The following is a 20150-nucleotide window of genomic DNA, read 5'->3' on the forward strand; positions in this document are numbered from 1 at the left end:
GTTACAAAGAACAGGTGCAGCTATAATCCCATTTGCCAATACGTAGCTTTGGGGAGAGAAAATGGGGGAGGAGTAAGGATGATATGTTCTTTTTTTTATTTTATTTTTTTTTTTTTTACAGGCAGAGTGGGCAGTGAGAGAGAGAGACAGAGAGAAAGGTCTTCCTTTGCCGTTGGTTCACCCTCCAATGGTTGCCGCAGCAGGCGCACCACAGCCGGTGCACCGTGCTGATCCGAAGGCAGAAGCCAGGTGCTTATCCTGGTCTCCCATGGGGTGCAGGGCCCAAGCACTTGGGCCATCCTCCACTGCCCTCCCGGGCCACAGCAGAGAGCTGGCCTGGAAGAGGGGCAACCGGGACAGAATCCGGCTCCCTGATATGTTCTTAAAAAAAGAGAAAATGGGCCGGCACCATGGCTCACTTGGCTAATCCTCTGCCTGCGGCGCCGGCACCCCGGGTTCTAGTGCCAGTTGCTCCTCTTCCAGTCCAGTTCTCTGCTGTGGCCCAGGAGGGCAGTGGAGGATGGCCCAAGTGCTTGGGCCCTGCACCCCATGGGAGACCAGGAGGAGGCACCTGGCCCCTGGCTTCGGATTGCAGCACCGGCCGTGGTGGCCATTAGGGGAGTGAACCAACGGAAGGAAGACCTTTCTCTCTGTCTCTCTCTGACTGTCTATAATTCTGTCTCTCTGTTTCTCTCTCTCTCTCACTGTCTAACTCTGCTTGTCAAAAATAAATAAATAAATAAAAAATAAGAGAAAATGTCAATTTTCTTGCCTACAGTTAGCTATTTTCTGTGTATCAAAAATATCAAGCTCCTTTTTTTTTTGAATACCTAAACCTTCAAGGAAGAACTAAGAATTCTACAAGGGTATATCAAAATCTTTATGGAAAAACGTATTTAAAAGGTAAGTTTATTTTGGTTTCAAAATTCTGAAATTCATGCAAGTTCTTACATAGTAACATCTTTATTAACTTTCTGAAAACAATGTACATGTGTGTTTCAAAATTTTTGTACCTAAATTAAAATTATCACTTAATTTTATTTTCCTCAAACTTTCTGAAGCCCCCCTCAACTCTATATATAATGATACTTCAAAATTTCATGTAAAAATTTAAATTTTCATCTTTTTATTTTTTAAGATTTATTTATTTGAAAGGCAAAGTTACAGAGATACAGAGGCAGAGGCAGAAAGATAGAGAGAGAGAGAGAGAGAAAAGAGAGAAAGGTCTTCCATCCTCTGGTTCACTCCCCAAATGGCCACTACAGCTGGAACTGGGCAGATCCAAAGCCAGAAGCCGGGAGCTTCTTCTGGGTCTCCCACATGGGTGTAGGGGCCCAAGCACTTGAACCATCTTCTACTGCTTTCCTAGGCTACAACAGAGAGCTGCATTGGAAGAGGAACAACTAAGTCTTGAACTGGTGCCCACACGGGATGTTGGCACTGCAGGCAGCGGCTTTACCAGCTACTCCACAGCGCCAGCCCCTTGGTTTCATCTCTTTTAAGATCACTAAAAAGAACTAGCAAGCATTCAAAAGTTCCACATTTTCATTTCCCCACAAACCTTAAAACCAGGATAAAATTACCTTATTTAAAAAGTTGTTACTTTTGGCAAAAAGACTACCTATTTTGTTAACAGAGGTATAGGGTGAAGCTCGCACATTTGTAATGGTTCCTGACATTATCACTATCAATTTACACAATCAGTATCCCTTGGGACCACATTTGCATTCCCTAAAGTTCTCTTCTGCTTAGGTTCTTCTGAGAGATCTAGAGAGTAGAGGTAAAGATTGGGATGTAGCACTCAGCAGACCAGGCTTTCCACCCAGACCAGAAGACCAAGGAAGCATAAATGGGGAATGTACAGACTTGGGAAGAGAAGAGCCATATTCAGCTACGATGACCCTTTCTTGCCTGAAGTTTTACCATCACAAAACCAAGTATCTTCATGAAGGAAGTAGAAAGTCAGAAGAATGAGGGGCCGGTACTGTGGCATGGTTAATACGCGGCACCAGCATATGATATGGGCGCCATTTCCCGTCTTGGCTGCTCCTCTTCTGACCCAGCTCTCAGCTATGGCCTGAGAAAGCAGTGGAAGATGGCCCAAGCACCTGGGCCCCTGCACCCATGTGGGAGACCAGAAGAAGCTCCTGGCTCCTGGGTTGGATTGGCTCAGCTCCGGCTATTGTGGCCATTTGGGGAGTGAACCAGTGGATCTAAGACTTTTCTCTCCGTCTCTCCCTCTCACTGCCTGTGACTCCACCTCTCAAATAAACAAATAAAAATAAAAAAGAAAACAATAGAAAGTCAGAAGAATGACTCGAGTTTATGAGGTGACCATCCAAATATATGAACTGTTTTAGTGAAGTTTATTTTAATTTCCCAAGACCCATAGACACTGACCTTGATGTTTTTAAGCATACCAAGATTTAGTTCAACCCATTACTACTTATCAGATCATAAAAATTAGGATAAGAAGCGCAAAAGAATTACTAAAGCAATATATGGTGAGACCATGAGAATCAAATACTTAGTAAATAGCTTACTTTGAAAACCAAGAGCAAAAAAATACTCACTTTGTTCTCCAGGACCAAAGTTGGACTGCTGAGGCTCCTAAGAAAAAGGAACATAAAATTATACAAAATGACATTAAGAAGGAAAGACTCATTAGGGAAAATGCTTCAAATTACATGAAAGAAAAGACATGGAAAGAATGTTACGATTCTGTGTGATGAGCTTCAACAATCCTGTGGCCAACAATGGACTTTCCAAGAGCATGACAATAATAACATGGGGCTACCCAATCATCTTGCTTTATCATCTTTCTTTTCTGCAGCATTCATGATACTCATCTTAATTCAGAGCTTTGAACAAGAGTAAAGAATTGCAAGTGAAGATTTGGGTCTTAAGAAAATGCTTACTTTACCAAAAAAAAGTTAACACTATAAACAGTGTACAGGTAAAAATAGCTATACACTATATACATTCAAAATATAGCACTTTTATTAGCTAAAAAAAAAATTCCATGAGGATATCCTCATGTCATGTTATTCCCTCCCTCTCTCTGCTCTCAGTATCTTATAAATAATTAGCAGCCTGAGGAAAAGACTGCCATGTATTTTTTGTAAGCCTTAGAATAGCATGGTTCCTAGCACTCAAGAAGCACCAATAGAACGGAAGCTAAAAATGTCACCTTTAGTTCAAGAAACACAGCTTTACAAACTCAACTTTCATGACCAGAATAGCTGTTTGATGTTGAAAACAGTGTCTCATTCTAGATAAAAGTCTGTGGTATAATCCCTAAAATACTTAAAAATAAACATAAGCTTTCTTCAGTAACAGAATTATCTGTGAAAGAACCATCTAAACAATAAGAAAGTTAAAATAACTTTCTTGTTAAGAAAAGCTGTAAACATGCATCTATAGTCAAAATGGTTTTTAGGAAAGGTGTCAACACCATCCCATAGAAAAAGAATAGTCTTTTCAACAAATGGACAACAAATAGGCTAGGACAACTAAGTAGCCACATGCTAAAGAATGAAGTTGTTCTTTTATGTCACACACTGTGGAAAAGTTAACTCAAAACGGATCAAAGAAGTAAATGTAAAAGCTAAAGTTATCACACTCGTAAGAAAACACAATGTCATATTTTAATGACCAAAGATTTGGCAAATAATTTTTATATACATATGTTATCAAAAATACGAAACACATAAAAGTAAAATAAACTGAACTTCAGGAAAAGTAAGATTTTTTGTGTTTCAAAGGATACCATTAGGAAAATAAACAACAACTCACAAAATGGGAAAGAATATTTGCAAATCATACCTCATAATGTACTTGTGTGTGTGTGTGTGTGTATATATATATATATATATATAGAGAGAGAGAGAGAGAGAGAGAGAGAGAGAGCTCTTATAAATTCATGGATAACAAGAGATCCAACTAAAAACTGGGAAAAGCACCTGAATAGATATTTCTCCAAGAAAGATTTACAAATGGCCAATAGCACATGAAAAGATGCATGGATGCATGATACCATTTGTCATTAGGGAAATATAAATCAAGCCCACAAAGAGAGGCCTACCACTTCACACTAAGATTAGTAGAATCAAAAAGATAGTAATAAATGTGGACAAAGATGAGGAGAAACTGTAATCTTTACGGAAATGTAAATTGGTGTACTGCTTTGGAAAAGTTAGAGAGGGTTCCTCAGATGATTAAATACAAAATTACCATATGACCCAGCAATTCTACTCTTAGGTATGTAATTATAAATACAATATAAATATATTCTTCAGTATAAAACTAAGTGAAATAAGCACATATGCCCACATAAATACTTCTACATGAATGTTGACAGCAGCACTCTCTGTAATAAGCAAAAATAGAAATAAGTGGAATGTCCATCAGATGATTCAATAAAATATGATGTACATCCATACAATGGAATATAATTTGGCCACAAAAAGGAATAATATTCTGATACATGGTACAACTTGGATAAGCTTTGAAAACATCATAATCAAAAAGACTACTTTATATAATTCATTTAACGTCTAGAATAGGAAAATCAATACAGAGAGCAGATTAGTGAGTGGTTCCTTGGGGGTGGGGGAGAGAGAGGTTAGAGGGGAAGCAGGATAATAGTCAAGGGTGAAGAGTTTCTTCCTATGGTGATGACTGCACAGATCTATAAATATAATTAATGGAATGTACACTTTATCATTGTTTGTTTTTTAAAAGTTCCTATAAAGTTAACTTTTTATTTATTTGAGAGATAGTTAGAGAGAGAGGGGGACAGAGGAAAAGATCCTCCATCCACTGGTTCACTTCCCAAATGGCCACAAGAGCTGGAGCTGGGCCAATTCAAAGCCAGGAGCCGGGTCACCCAGGTCACCCATACAGTTACAGGGGCTCAAGTGCTTAGGCCATCTTCCACTGCCTTCCCAGGCCATAGCAGAGAGCTGGGTCGGAAGTGGAGCAGATAGTACTCGAACCAGCGCCCACAAGGGATGCCGGCACCATAGGCAGAGGTTTGCCCACTATGCCACAGTGCCAGCCCTATCATGACTTTTTAAAGACTTATTTTATTTATTTGAAAGGCAATTACAGAGAGAGACAGACAGACAGACAGACAGACAGACGTCCATTTGCTGGTTCACTCCTCCCGCCCAGATTGGCCAAACTAATGCCAGGAGCCAGGAATTCCATCCTCGTCTCCCACGAGGATGCTTGGGCACAAGCACTTGGGCCATCCTTCACTGCCTAACCTGGTGCATCTACAGGGAGCTGGATAAGAAGCGGAGCTGCTGGGACTTCACTGGCACTCCAATATGGGCATGATATCAGTATCGCAGGGGGCAACTTAATTTACTACACCACAGTGCCACCCCTTGGAAGTCATACTTTAAATGAGTGAATTCACGGAGCCAGCACTGTGGCCTAACAGGTAAAGCTACTGCCTATGATGCCAGCATTTCATATGGGCACCAGTTCATGTCCTGGCTGTTCCACTTCTGATCCAGGTTTTTGCTAATGGCCTGTGAAAAGCAGTGGAAGATGGTCCAAGTACTTGGGCCTCTACCAACCACATGGGAGACCTGTAAGAATCTCCTGGCTCCTACCTCCAGCCTTTGCAGCCACTTGGGGAGTGAACCAGGGGATGGAAGATAGAAGATGTCTGTGTGTGTGTGCATGCATGTGTGTGTAACTCTGCCTTTCAAATAAAGACACCTTTAAAAAGAACAAATAAATGGGTGAATTCACATAAGTGAATATATAAGTGAGTTATATCTTAATACCACTGTTCAAAAATCTGAAAATAGAACAGTAGCCAAGAGGTCACTCTTTGTTGTGTTAGGCACTGTGCAGTGGGTTAAACCACCACTTGCAATGTCAAAAACCCTTACTGGAGTACTGGTTCAAGTTCCAGATGCTCTGCTTCTGATCCAATTTTTTGCTAATATATCTGGGAAAGCAGTGGATTATGGTTCAAGTACTGTAGCCCCTGCCACCCACATGGGAGCCCTGGATGAAGTTCCATGCTCCTGCTTTCAGCTTAGCCCAGCCCTATCTCAAATGGGCATTTGGGGAATGAACCAGCAGATGGAAACGCTCCCCCCCTCAACCCGTCACTCTGCCTTTCACGTAAATAAATAAATTTTTTTCCCGAAAATTCAAGATTCTTCTATCCCAGGCCCCCTTATAAAAGATTTATTTATTTCGCTGAAAGGCAGAGTTACGGAAACAGAGAAAGAGGAAAAGAAAAAGAGTACACGCTCTTTCAACTACTGGTTTACTTTCCAAAATGGCCAGAATAGCTGGGGCTGGGTCAGGGTGAAGCTGGAAAGCCACAATTCCATCTGGGTCCCCCACATGAGATGGTCCAAGTACTTGGACCATCTTCCTCTCCTTTCCCAGGAGAGGAGACAAATAGGAAGTGGAGCAGCCAGGACTCAAAGTCACTCGAATGGAAGGCTAGCATCACAGGCTGCCACTTAACTTGCTGCATCACAGCACTGAACATTTCCATCCATTTTAACTGCTTACTGTCTTATTTACTAGGTAAACGGCCAAAAATTAACAGCACTGGGACCAACACTGTGGTGCAGCAGGTGAAGCCACTGCTTGTGACACTGGATTCTCACATTGGAATGCCAGTTCAAGTCCTGGCTGTTCCACTTTTGATCTGGCATTCCTGATAATATTTGGGAAGGCAGAAGATGGCCTAAATATGTGGGCCCCTGCCACTCATGTGGGAGACCAGGATGGAGTTCCTGGCTCCTGGCTTCAGCCTGGCCCAGCTATGGTTGTTGCAACCATGGGAGTGGATGCACAGATATTCTCATTTATTCTCTCTCTCTCCATCCTTCCCTCCCTCTCTCCTTCTCTGTTGTTTTGCCATTCAAACATTCAAATAAACAAATCTCCTCTTTAAATTCATAGTCAGAGCTTCCAAATAATCACTGACAATGTTCTCTCATACTGATATCCCCAATCTCACTCTGTATCATTACTGCTATTCTATTTTACAAAGGAATCAAAATGGCTCTTTGTTTTTCCTAGGGAAGAAACCCAAGTTCTTTGGCATCACATTCACTTCTGTACCTAAATACTGGGAATACATAATGATAGGCAAAGACAGACAAGGGTAGCTAGTGCTGTGCAGTGCCAGGTAAAGAAGCCGCCTGCAGTGCCAGCATCCCATATGGATGCCAGTTCAAGACTCGGCTACTGCACTGCTGATCTATCTCTATGCTACAGCCTGGTCAAGCAGTACAAGATGGCCCAAGTGCTTGGGTCCCTGCACCTGTGTGGGAGACATAAGAAGAAGTTCCTGGCTCCTGGCTTTGGATCGGCCCAGCTCCACTTCTTGTGGCCACTGGGGAGTGAACCAGCAGATGGAAGACCTCTCTCTCTCTCTCTGCCTTTGCTTCTCTGTAAGTCTTCCTTTCAAATAATTGAATAAATCTTAAAAAAAAAAAAAAAAAACCTAAACAAACGAGGGACTTGCTGTCAGAGAGTTTAGCACCAATTTGAATAAGATGAATAATGACTATCTTTGCAAGTACTCATGCAAATAAAGGTAAAACGGCAACTATGATCAGTACAATAAAGGGCAAGTACACACACAGTTTCATGTAAGAGCTGTCACCTGTGTGTGTGAGCAAGAGAACTAGGCAGGAGGATAAGGAAAGGCTTTCCTGAGGAAGTATCATTCACGGTGAGATTTGAAAGATGTTTAGGAAGGAAACTGGGAAAAGACAAAATAGGCAAGTGCTCAGGGAAGAACTGACGTAAAGGCCAAAGGGGGAAGAGAACAGCCCATATAGGGTCTTACAGACAGCAGAGAGGAAAAAGCAGAGGGAGAAGAATGGTAAGAAATTTATAGACCATATTAAAGATTTGTGTGGTCCAAGTTTATTAAGTGCAAGACTTACCCAACCATTTGTACAAATTGGGAAAATCATTCTAGGAATTAAGTTGACAACAGCTTTGAGAAAACTAGAATGGAAGTAAAGATAACCTGCTAGGAGGCTATTGCAGTGGTACAAGTAGATGACTATAGTGGAAACAAGCAAGTTGGCCTCCAAGTTCTTCTGATCATGTACTCCATTTCTAAGACAAATTTGCTGTTTTACCTCCAAATTAAGTACACTTATGTATTCCTATTTAACCAATACACATGCTATATATAAAATTAAAATGTTGAGATTTTAAAGGGACAAAATAAAAATGAAGTAAGCTTTTATAGTCATTTTTAAATTCCTCTTATTACTGAAAACAAAAGCATTCTTACACAAGAAAATATAGTGCTTCAAAGGTCTGACACTAGATGGACTTACTCTGACATTTGGTTCCTTCTGATGCCACAGTCACACAAAAGATACAATCAACTACGTACCCAACTAAGCACTAGCATATAATTTCTTTCTTTTATTGCATTTCCACAACCAAATATTTGGCACTCTTGACATAAAGAATATTTCTTCTTTTGTATATCCTTACAGTATTCACCAAATTGCTATGAAAACTGTTACCACAGGCAGTTATAGAGAGGAGAAAAAGAAGCAGCCAGAGGGAATAAACCTGGATGAGCAATGCACCAAGGGACATAAGGAAGAACTGGATTAAAAACAGTATTCGGCCGGCACCATGGCTCAATAGGCTAATCCTTCACCTGCAGCAGCGGCACACCGGGTTCTAGTACTGGTTGGGGCGCCGGATTCTGTCCCGGTTGCCCCTCTTCCAGGCCAGCTCTCTGATGTGGCCAGGGAGTGCAGTGGAGGATGGCCCAAGTGCTTGGGCCCTGCACTCCATGGGAGACCAGGATAAGCACCTGGCTCCTGGCTTCGGATCAGCGCGGTGTACTGGCCGCAGCGCGCTGGCCATTGGAGGGTGAACCAACAGAAAAAAAGGAAGACCTTTCTCTCTGTCTCTCTCTCTCACTGTCCACTCTGCCTGTCAAAAACAAACAAACAAAAACAAAAAACAAAAAAACAAACAAAAAAAAAACACCAGTATTCAAGGGGCGACACTGTGGCGTAGTGGGTTAAAGCCCCAGCCTGCAGTGCCTGCATCCCAAATGGGCACCATTTCTAGTCCCAGCTGCTCCTCTTCTGATCCAGCTCTCTGCTAATGGCCTGGGAAAGCAGTAAAGCAGTAGAAGATGGCCCAAGTGCTTGGGCCCCTGCATCCACGTGGGAGACCAGGAAGAAGCTCCTGGCTCCTGGCTTTGGATCGGTCCAACTCTGGCCATTGTGGTCATTCAGGAAGTGAACCAGTGGATGGAAGATTCTCTGTCTCTCTCTCCCCCTATAACTTTGCATCTCAAGTAAATAAATAAACCTTTAAAATAAAAAAAGCTAAAACAGTAAAATTCTTGGAAAACCAGGTATAAATCTGTGTAACTTTGGATTGTGACTTGGTTTGTTAGGTATAATATCAAAAGTATAACCATCACCACAAAGTAGGTAAATCAGATGTCAAAATTAAAAAACTTTTATATTTCAAAAAATACAAGAAAGCAAAAAACCTACAGAACAGGAGATATTTACAAACCATGTATCTGACAAGGAACTGGTCTCCATACCATATAAAAGCTCCTATACTTCAATAATAAAGAAAGATGGGGCCGGCGTTGTAGTGTAGCAGGTAAAGCTGCCATCTGCAGTGCAGGCATCCCTTATGGGTACTGGTTCGGGTCTTGGCTGCTCCACTTCCGATCCAGCTCTCAGCTATGGCCTGGGTAAACAGAAGAAGATTGCCCAAGTCCTTGGGCCTCTGCAGCTGCATGGGAGACCCAGAGGAGGCTCCTGGCTCCTGGCTTCGGACTGGCACAGCTCTGGCCGGTGCGGCCAACTGGGGAGTGAACCAATGGTTGGAAGACCGCTCTCTCCCTCTGCCTCTCCTTCTCTCTCTGTGTAACTCTAACTTACTAATAAAAAACCAATCTTTAAAAAAAAATAAAGAAAGTACAATTTAAAAATGAACAAAATAGACTTATTTCTCTAAGTAAGATCTATAAAAGCCAGTAAGCACATTAAAAGGTGTTTAACATTGTTATCCATCAGGGAAGGGCAAGTCAAAACCATTTCACATCCACTAAAATGGCTATAATAAAAGGAAGATAATGACAAGTTGGCCAAGATATGCAGTAATTAGAATTCTTAAATGCTGCTGATGGGAGTGTAAAGTGTAACAGCCACTTTGGAAATTATTTGGCAGTTCCCCAAATGATTAAACACAGAGTTACCATATAACTCAGCAACTTCACTTTTAGGTATACAACCAAAACTGAAAACATGTCCACACATACATACTTCTTTATGCAATGCAGAAACATTCATAACAGCCAAAAAGTGGAAAGAAAACAAATATCTATCCACTGTGGAGAAATAAAATGTGATACAGCCATATAATGGACTATATACAGTCATTAAAAGGAATGAAGTACTGATACATGCTACAATAGGAATAAACCTTGAAAACCTCATGCTAAGTAAGAAAACTCACAAAATAACACAGTGTATGATTCTATTTATAACAAAATGTCCAGAAAAGGCAAATCCATGGAGATACAACATACAATAGGGAGAGCCAGGATGCTTAAAGAAGGGGACTCTGGAAGATGAGGGAGGTGACTGCTAAAGGGTATTGGGTGTCTTTTGGGGCTCATGAAAATGTTCCAAAATGATTCACATGAGTACACAAAAAACGAGTGAACTGTATATTTAAAAAAAGATTTATTTGAAAGGCAGAGTTACATAAAGAGAGGGAGAGATGGAGATCTTCCATCTACTGGTTTACTTCTCAAAGGCTGCAATGGCCATGGCTAGGCCAGGCCAAAACCAGGAATCAAGAGCATTATTCAGGTCTCTCACATGCTTGGCAGGGGCCCAAATACTTGGGCCATCTTTCAATGCTTTCCCGCATACATTAGCAGGACGCTGGATTCGAAGTGCAGCAGAAAGGGCTTGAACCAGTGCTAATGTGGGATGTCAGCATCTCGGGCAGTGGCTTAAGCTGCTGTGTCACAATGCCAGTCCTGAATTGTACTTTTTTTTTTTTTTTTTTTTTTTGACAGGCAGAGTGGACAGTGAGAGAGAGAGACAGAGAGAAAGGTCTTCCTTTTGCCGTTGGTTCACCCTCCAATGGCCGACGCGGCCGGCGCGCTGCGGCCGGCGCACCGCACTGATCCGATGGCAGGAGCCAGGAGCCAGGTGCTTTTTCCTGGTCTCCCATGGGGTGCAGGGCCCAAGCACCTGGGCCATCCTCCACTGCACTCCCTGGCCACAGCAGAGAGCTGGCCTGGAAGAGGGGCAACCGGGACAGAATCCGGCGCCCCAACCGGGACTAGAACCCGGTGTGCCGGCGCCGCTAGGCGGAGGATTAGCCTAGTGAGCCACGGCGCCGGCCTGAATTGTACATTTTTAAATCAAGGATTTATTTATTTGAAAGCTAGAGTTGAGAGAGAGAGAGAGAGAGAGCGAGCGAGCTCTTCCATCTGTTGGTTCTCTCCTGAAATGCCTGCTAACAGCCAGGGAAGGCCCAGGTCAAAGCCAGAAGCCAGGAGCTTCTTCTAGGACTCCCACATGGATCCACGGGCCCAAGCACTTGGGCCATCCTCCACTGCTTTTCCAAGTACATTAGCAAGGAGTTAGATCAGAAGTGGAGCACATGGGACTTGAACCAGTATCCAGATGGGATGCCAGAGTTGCAGGCAGCCAGCTTAACCTGCTATACCACAACACTGGCCCGAAGAGTTCTCTTTACTTTTATTTGTTTTTAAGATTTATTTATTTATTTATTTGAAAGAGTTACAGAGAAAGAGATCTTCCATCCACTGGTTCACTCCTCAAACAGCTGCAAAAGCCAGGGCTGGGTTCGGCCAAAGCAGGAGCCAGGAGCTGCCTCCAGGTCTCCCATGTAGATTCCAGGGCCCAACGACCTGGGCCATATTCCACTGCTTTCCCAGGATCATTAGCAGGGAGTTGGATCGGAAGTGAAGCAGCTGGGTCTTGAGCCAATGACCACAGGGGATGCTGTCATTGCAGGCTGTGGCTTTAACCCACTGAGCCACAGCACCGGCAGCTGAACTGTACATTTTATATGGGTAAATTATGTACTATGTTTGTCTTGATAAAAAACTTACCAAAAAAGTTGGTATTAACCAGAACAATGAATTTATATTCAAAATATTCTGATAGGCCGGCGCCGCGGCTCACTAGGCTAATCCTCTGCCTTGCGGCGCCAGCACACCGGGTCCTAGTCCTGGTCGGGGCGCCAGATTCTGTCCCGGTTGCCCCTCTTCCAGGCCAGCTCTCTGCTGTGGCCAGGGAGTGCAGTGGAGGATGGCCCAAGTCCTTGGGCCCTGCACCTGCATGGGAGACCAGGATAAGTACCTGGCTCCTGCCATCGGATCAGTGCGGTGTGCTGGCCACAGCGCGCCGGCCGCAGTGGCCATTGGAGGGTGAACCAACGGCAAAGGAAGACCTTTCTCTCTGTCTCTCTCTCTCTCACTGTCCACTCTGCCTGTCAAAAAAAAAAAAATCTGATAAACACTAGCTTTAATTTTACAACTAAAAAAAAGAATGATTATTAAGTATATGACAAATATGGAATATTAAAAAATAGTAATTTAATCCAAAAGAATCTCAAGAAAGGAAACAAAGAAACAACAGATGCAAGGAAGAATGAACGAACAGTAAAAAGATATATTTAAAACCCAAAACATTGTTGGACTGAAATAAACTTGGGCTAAGTCTGTACTCTGTACTTGATTTGACAAATTTGTTCCAGAGTAGCTTTTATACATAGTACACTGTGCCCTAGCTGGACATGCACACAAACTGTAAACTAACCTAACAGCATACCCTTTTTTGGGCCAGAGTTGCCATATGAGCGCTGGCTCAAAAACAAGCAGCTTCAGTTTTGATCTAGCTCCCTGCTAATGCACCTGGAAAAGCAGCAGAAGATGACCCAAATACTTGGGCCCCTACTTCCCATGTGGGAGACTCGAGTGAAGCTTCTGGCTTCCAGCTGAGGTCCAGCCTAGCCTGCGCCATTGCAACCATTTGGGGAGTGAACCAGTGGATGGAACATACATCTTTCTCCCTCCCTCTCTCTGCCTATCAAATTAAAAAAAAAAATTTAGAATCCTTAAAAAAAAAAAAAAGTATATCCTTTTCACTAAACAACTGAATCTTAGCTAATCACAGGCTGCATACTTATTACATCACGTTCATATAAGGAAAATGTCAATTGCAGACAAATCAGATTGCTTCTGCATATTACTTTCTTTTCAATGACTATAAAATATAGCTTGTAGGGGGGCAAAGAGAGAAAAAGAAGGAATGGGCACTCTGATTCATCTTTAGTCTAGAATGATATCCTGGAGACAGTGCTGTGGAGCAGTGGGTTAAGCCACTATCTGCATGACAGGCATCCCATATGGGCACCAGTTCATGTCCCAGCTGCTCCTCTTCTGATCCAGCTCCCTGCTAAATGTGCCTGGAAAAACAGCAGAAGATGGGTCAAGTGCTTGGGTCCCTGCACCCAGATGGGAGACCTGTAAGAAGCTCCTGGCTCCTGGTTTTCAATCAGCCCAGCTCTGGCCACTGTGGCCATTTGAGGATTGAACCAATGGATACAGGATCTCTCTATCTCTGCTTTTAAATAAATAAAAATAAACCTTTAAAAAAAATAGAATAATGTCTAGATGTAGAACTTTGTTCTCACCCAGGTAAACTTCGTCATCGTTTTCTTTTAAATTAGTAATAATTACACTAAAAAGAGACAGTTTAGGAAATGGGCATCTATCCCTAGCAGTTAAGATGCCCATATCCCACAGTAGAGTGCCTAGGTTCGATTCTAAGCTCTGGTTTCTGACTCCAGCTACCGTGAAATATCCTGGGAGGCAGTGTTGATGATTCAAGGAATTGGGTTTCTGCCCCTACATAGAAGATATGGATTATGTTCCTAGCCTGTGGCTCTAGTCTCAGCCCATTGTCATCAACTGTGCCCATCTCAAGAGTGAACCAGTAGCTGGGTGTCTCTCTCTCTCTCTCTCTCTCTGTCTCTCATATAAAAATCTGAAATTTAAAAATAAAAAATAAAAAGAAATAGGTTAAATATTCCATGATTAAATATCAAAGACTTGTAGACTAAGGAAAAAATCAAGACTCAATAACATGCTTCCTTAAAGAAATCTACTTTAACAGATAGATTAGAAATAAAAGAACAAGGGGCCAGTGTTGTGTCCCAGAAGGGTAAGCCATGCCCTGTAGTGCTGACACCCCATGTTGGTGCCATTTCAACTCCTGGCTACTCACTTCTTATCCAGCTCCCTGCTAATGTGCCTGGGAAAGCAGCAGTAGATGGCCCAAGTGGTTGGGTCCCTGCACCTACATGGGAGACCTAGATGAAGCTGCTGGTTCCTGTCTGGCCCAGCCTCAGATTCGGTGATCATTTGGGGAATGATGTAGAGGATGGAAGATCTCTTTCTCTCACTTTCCATAACTTTGCCTTTCAAATAAAATAAATTTAAAAAAAGGTAAAAGAATGGCAAGTGGGAAAATGCCTAAAAATAAATGAAAACTGGAGTAACTATATTTTAGTATCAGACAAAACAGACTTCAGAACAAACTAATAACAGAGATAAAGACAGAACTCATAATTTAAAAAGGATTGGGGGCAGGCATTGTGGCACAGCAGGTCAAGTTGCCACCAACAATATAGCATCCAACCCAGCTTCCTGCCAATGTGCCTGGGAAAGCACTGGAAGGCGGCCACATGCTTGGGCCCCTGGCACCCACATACGAGACCCACAGTGAGTTCCATGCTTCTGGCTTCTGCATAGCTCAGCCCCAGCTGTTGTGGCCATTTGGGCAATGAACCAGCTGATGGAAGATCTAGCTATCTATCTTCCCCCCACTTCTCTGTAACTTCACCTTTAGAAGGAAGGAAGGAAGGAAGGGAGGGAGGGAGGGAGGGAGGGAGGAAGGGAGGAAGGGAGGAAGGGAGGGAGGATGGATGGATGGATGGATTAGGGTGGGCATTTATCCCAGCAGTTAAGACACCCACATCCCATATTGCATTATCTGAGTATCTGAGCTTGATATCTAGCTCCAACTCCTGACTCCTGCTAAAGCACAACCTGGGAGGCAGAGATGACAGTTTAGATACTAGGTCCCTATCACCCAAGTAGGAAACTTAGACTGAGTTCCAGACTCCTGGCTTCAGCATGGCCCAGCCCTGGCTATTAGGTGCATTTGGGGAGTAAACCATCGGATAAGAGATCTCTATGTGTTGCCTTTCAAATGATTAATCAAGAAAAATAAAACAAAGATAAATTCAATCAGAAAGACATAGAAATCTTTCATGTGTATATACCTAAGACAAAGTTTCAAAATACATGAACCAAAAACAGACAACTTTTTGAAAGGAGAAATAAGACAAAGCTACAAATTCTATCAACACTCCTCTCAGTAATCAGTAAGTTGATGGACATTAGTGATCCTCAACCAAGATGATCTGAGATATATAAACTATTTACACTATGTCCAGTGGACATCAAATAGCAACCAAGAAATATCACATATAGGACTGTGAAACAAATTTCAATAAATCTTAAACAAATAAAATCATACAGGATTTATTCTCTGCTAAAAATATAAATAAACTGAAAACCAGGAACAGTATCTAGAATATACTCAAATACTGGAAAACAAATTCACATAATTCCAAACTATCCATGGATCAAAGAAGCCACATAAGAAATTAGAAAGTATCTTCACTGAATATAATGAAAACAGAACACAACAAAATGCACGGGCTATACCTAAAGCAGTACTTGGAGTGAAACTGATAGCTTTAAAGCTGTATTAGAAAAAAAATATTTAAAATCAATTATCTAAGCTTCTACCTTAAGGAGTTAGAAGAAAAACAAATGACACTCAACATATGCAGGAAGATAACAATCACAATAAAAACAAAAATACTCCTAAAAGACAGTTCTTAGAAATCACAAAAATGAGCATACTTCAATAAAAAGCCTGTAGAAAAATGGAACTAAAATATAAATTTTGGGGGCCAATGCTGTAACATAACAGGCTAAGCCTCCGCCTGCAGGGTTTTCGTGTGCCAGCTACTCCACTTCCAATGCAGCTCTCTGCTATGGCCTGGGAAAGCAGTAGAAGATGGCCTAAGTCCTTGGGCCCCTGCACCCACATGGGAGACCCGAAGGAGGCTCCTGGCTCCTGGCTTCAGATTGGCACAGCTCCAGCAGTTGTGGCCATTTAAGGAGTGAACCAAGAATGGAAGATCTCCCTCTCTGTCTGTAACTCTACCTTTCAAATAAATAAATAAAATCTTAAAGAAAAAAAAAGACAAATTTTGGTGTAAAACAATTTTGAAACCCAAATATAGTTTTTTCATGAGATGCATCTCCCATAAACTTTTGGAATACACTTTGCACAACTCTCTGGCTGAATCAATCAATGAAAAGCCAAACAAAACTGGAAATGAAAAATAAGAGATAACAAAAATCATCAATATCAGGGAAAAAAAGGACTTCACTACATATCCTATAGACATTATAGAATAAGTATACATTAGAAATAACTATATCCATAAATCTGAGTACTTACATATAAGGAACAAAATGTCAAAACTGACACAAGAAGTAGAAAGTGTAACTCTTGCAAGAATCTGAATTCGTAATTAGAAGCCTTCCAATAAAGAACATTATATGCTCAGACAGCTTTACTGTTCAATTCTTTTTTTTTTCAAGATTTAATATTTTTTAATTTTATTTGAGGAGACACACACACACAGAAAGAAGAGAGAAAGAGAGAAAGAGAGAAAGAGAGAAAGAGAGAGAGAGAGAGAGAGAGAGAGAGAGGTGGATCTTTGATCTTTAATTTGCTGGTTTACTCCTCAAATGGTCCTAAAAGCCAAGGCTGGGCCATGCTCAAGTCAGGAGCTGGCAACTCCATCTAGTTCTCTCCATGTGGCGGTAGGGGCCTAAGCACTTGGGCCATCTTCCAATGCTTAACCCAGGCCCATTAGCAGGGAGCTGGATTGGAAGCAGAGCCACCGGGTCTTGAACTGGGATGCCAGCATCACAGGCAGAGATTTTTTTTTTTTTTTTTTTTTTTTTTGACAGGCAGAGTGGACAGTGAGAGAGAGAGAGACAGAGAGAAAGGTCTTCCTTTGCCGTTGGTTCACCCTCCAATGGCCGCCGCGGCCAGCGCGATGTGGCCGGCGCACCGCGCTGATCCGATGGCAGGAGCCAGGAGCCAGGTGCTTTTCCTGGTCTCCCATGGGGTGCAGGGCCCAAGCACCTGGGCCATCCTCCACTGCACTCCCGGGCCACAGCAGAGGGCTGGCCTGGAAGAGGGGCAACCGGGACAGAATCCGGCGCCCCGACCGGGACTAGAACCCGGTGTGCCGGCGCCGCTAGGCGGAGGATTAGCCTAGTGAGCCGCGGCGCCGGCCACAGGCAGAGATTTAACCCATTATGCCACAAAGATGGCCCTTTTACTGCCCAATTTTAACAGTCCAGAAAGAATTAATACTAATATTCCACAAACTTTCAGAAACAACAGATGAAGGGGAACATTTCCCTGCTCCTCTGTAGAAGTCAGCACTAGTTTGATACCAAAACCAAATAAAGGCATTATAAGAAACTGCAATAAATATCTTTCCACTATCAGGGGCAAAAAAAAGATTTGAACAGACATTTTGAAAAGAAGGTACTGGTTGACCATCCCTAACCCAAAAATCTGAAATGATCCAAAATTCATCATGACATCCCAAGTGAATAATTCCTCACTGATCTTATGATAGGTGGCAAATAAAATGCAGATGTACTAAAATTACTGTATAAATTACTTGTGAACTCTGTATTAAGGTATATATAAAACTGAAATGAATTTCATGTTTAGACATGGATCCTATTCCCAAGATACCTAAGTATATTTATGCAAATGTCTCAAAATTCAAAAAAATCTGAAATTCATAACACGTTTGGTCTCAAGAACTTCAGGTAAGGAATACTGAACGTCAAATGTGGTTCAATATTATCAGTCATCAGGAAAGTACACATTAGAACCAAAATAATACACCTCTACATGCCCAATAAAATGGCTAAAACAGACTGATAACAGTAAATGTAGACAAGGGCAAAGAATAATGTAACTATCACACACTGCTATTAAGTGAGACTGGGCTAAGGTAGGAATGTGGTAGAATAATTTCCAGTTTATCCTAAATTTAACATGCACAATATCATATGTCCCAGCATTTCTACTTTTTGTTAGAAAACTCAGTTTAAGTTTACCTAAGGGAAAAGAAAACCTAAGTCATATAAAGACTTATAAATTAATGTTTATAGACTTACTCAATTATTTAGTTTGAAAGGTAGAAAGACAGAGATCTCCCATCTACTGGTTCTCTCCCCACATGCCCACAACAGTCAGGACTGGGCCAGGCCAAAGCAAGCAGCCTGGAACTCAATTTGAGTCTCCTATGTGGGTGCTAGGTATCAAAGACCTTGAGCCATCACCAGCTACCTTCCACAGTCTTAGCAGGAAACTGGAATTATAAACAACACTGGGACTGAAAGCCAGATGTCCTCATACAGATCAAGGACATCCCAAGCAGTATCTTAATTGCTATGCCAAACACCTAGCCCAGATGCTTTATTCTTAATGGTTTAAATCTAGAAAAAACACAAATGTTCATCAAAAAGTAAATGGATAAACAAATTTTGATACTGTCACACAACAGAATACTAACTTGGAATAAAAACAAAAAACTACCAATATCCTCAAGAACATGGAAGAATTCCAAAAGCATATGCTAAGAAGGCAAATACACAAAACAAATATACACTTTTTGGATTCTAATTCTGTGAAATTTTAGAAAAGTAAAAATTATCTACAGTGACATAAAGTAATTGTGTGCTGCCAGTGTTAGGGATGAGGTGGACTACAAAGGAACATGAATGAATGCTGGAACTGATAGAACTATTCTAACCCCTGAGCAGGGTGGTGGTTACAGAGGTACATAGAACTCACAAAACTCCAACTTTACATTAAATACAAGTGCATTCTGTACAAAGCAACAGAGTGACATGGCATGCATATAGAAATAAAGTTATCCTCTACCTCACATCATCCACAAAAGTAAAATGAGCTAAAGATTAAAATCAAAACTAAAACTAAAACTACATTAAAAGAAAAACAGAGGGTAGTTTATAAGCCTTAGTAGGCAGGGGGGAGTGAAAATTCTTCAACAAAAGATTAGAAAGCAAAAGGTAAAGGAAGAGAAGGATACATCTTATTCATCAAAATTAAAATCTTCTAGACTACAAAACTTAAAAGACAAGTATCTAATTGAGAGATATATTTGCAACATTGCTAGAACGAGAATTCTAACAAAATAAACAATGTAAAACAAAAAATGTCCCTCTAAGACTCATTAAAGTTGCAACCCAAAGGGCAAGGAGGAACAGCCAAACTGATACAAAAAGAAGTCATGTGGATGCCAACTGTATAAAGACGATGAACCTCACCACCCATCTAGGAAATATAATGCCATTTTTCTCTCAAAAGATTGGTATTTAATAATATCAGCTGGTGGTGTGCATGTAAGGAACAACAGTTAATGCAAGTGGGAGCATGGACTGGTACAAATCTTGTCCTACAGACAGAATTTTAGAGTATGCATTACATATACTTTTAATGCTTAGCAATTTCACTGTTTATTCTAAAGAAATTTATATGCACACAAGAAGGCAGGTACAGAGAAATCCACTAAAGAAACAATATATCACAGAGAAAAGGCTAAATAAACTTAGATGCATGTACACTATGAGAGCAGTTACAGAAAAGAAACACCTCTGCATGTACTGATGTGGAAAAGTCTTCAAAAGACCCATTGCTGGCTGATTAAAGATACATAACAACATATCTGTGTAGAAACAAATTAAATGGAAAAGTCTTACAGATAATGATTATACAAATATATACAAATGCATATAAAAAGACCTGCAAAGGTACACATGAAAGGAGGTGGCAGATTAGGAGAAGACCTATGTATTATTACAGATCCTGGTCAAACTTTCAAAAGGGAAATATATTTTT

General features: G+C 41.5%; 1 protein-coding gene across 4 annotated transcripts in view; it reads right to left on the minus strand.

Annotated features, from left to right (window-relative positions):
- AFF4 (ALF transcription elongation factor 4) overlaps window positions 1-20150 on the minus strand; it is a 96569-nt gene that overhangs the window by 33238 nt on the left and 43181 nt on the right. For all 4 annotated transcript variants that reach the window (XM_051843317.2, XM_051843318.2, XM_051843319.2 and 1 more), the window contains one exon: window positions 2574-2610. In XM_051843317.2, the coding sequence (XP_051699277.1) occupies window positions 2574-2610 (37 nt within the window). The remainder of the gene's footprint in view (window positions 1-2573; window positions 2611-20150) is intronic.

Source organism: Oryctolagus cuniculus, chromosome 6 (genome assembly GCF_964237555.1).
Source record: "Oryctolagus cuniculus chromosome 6, mOryCun1.1, whole genome shotgun sequence".
Taxonomy (NCBI): Eukaryota; Metazoa; Chordata; class Mammalia; order Lagomorpha; family Leporidae; genus Oryctolagus; species Oryctolagus cuniculus.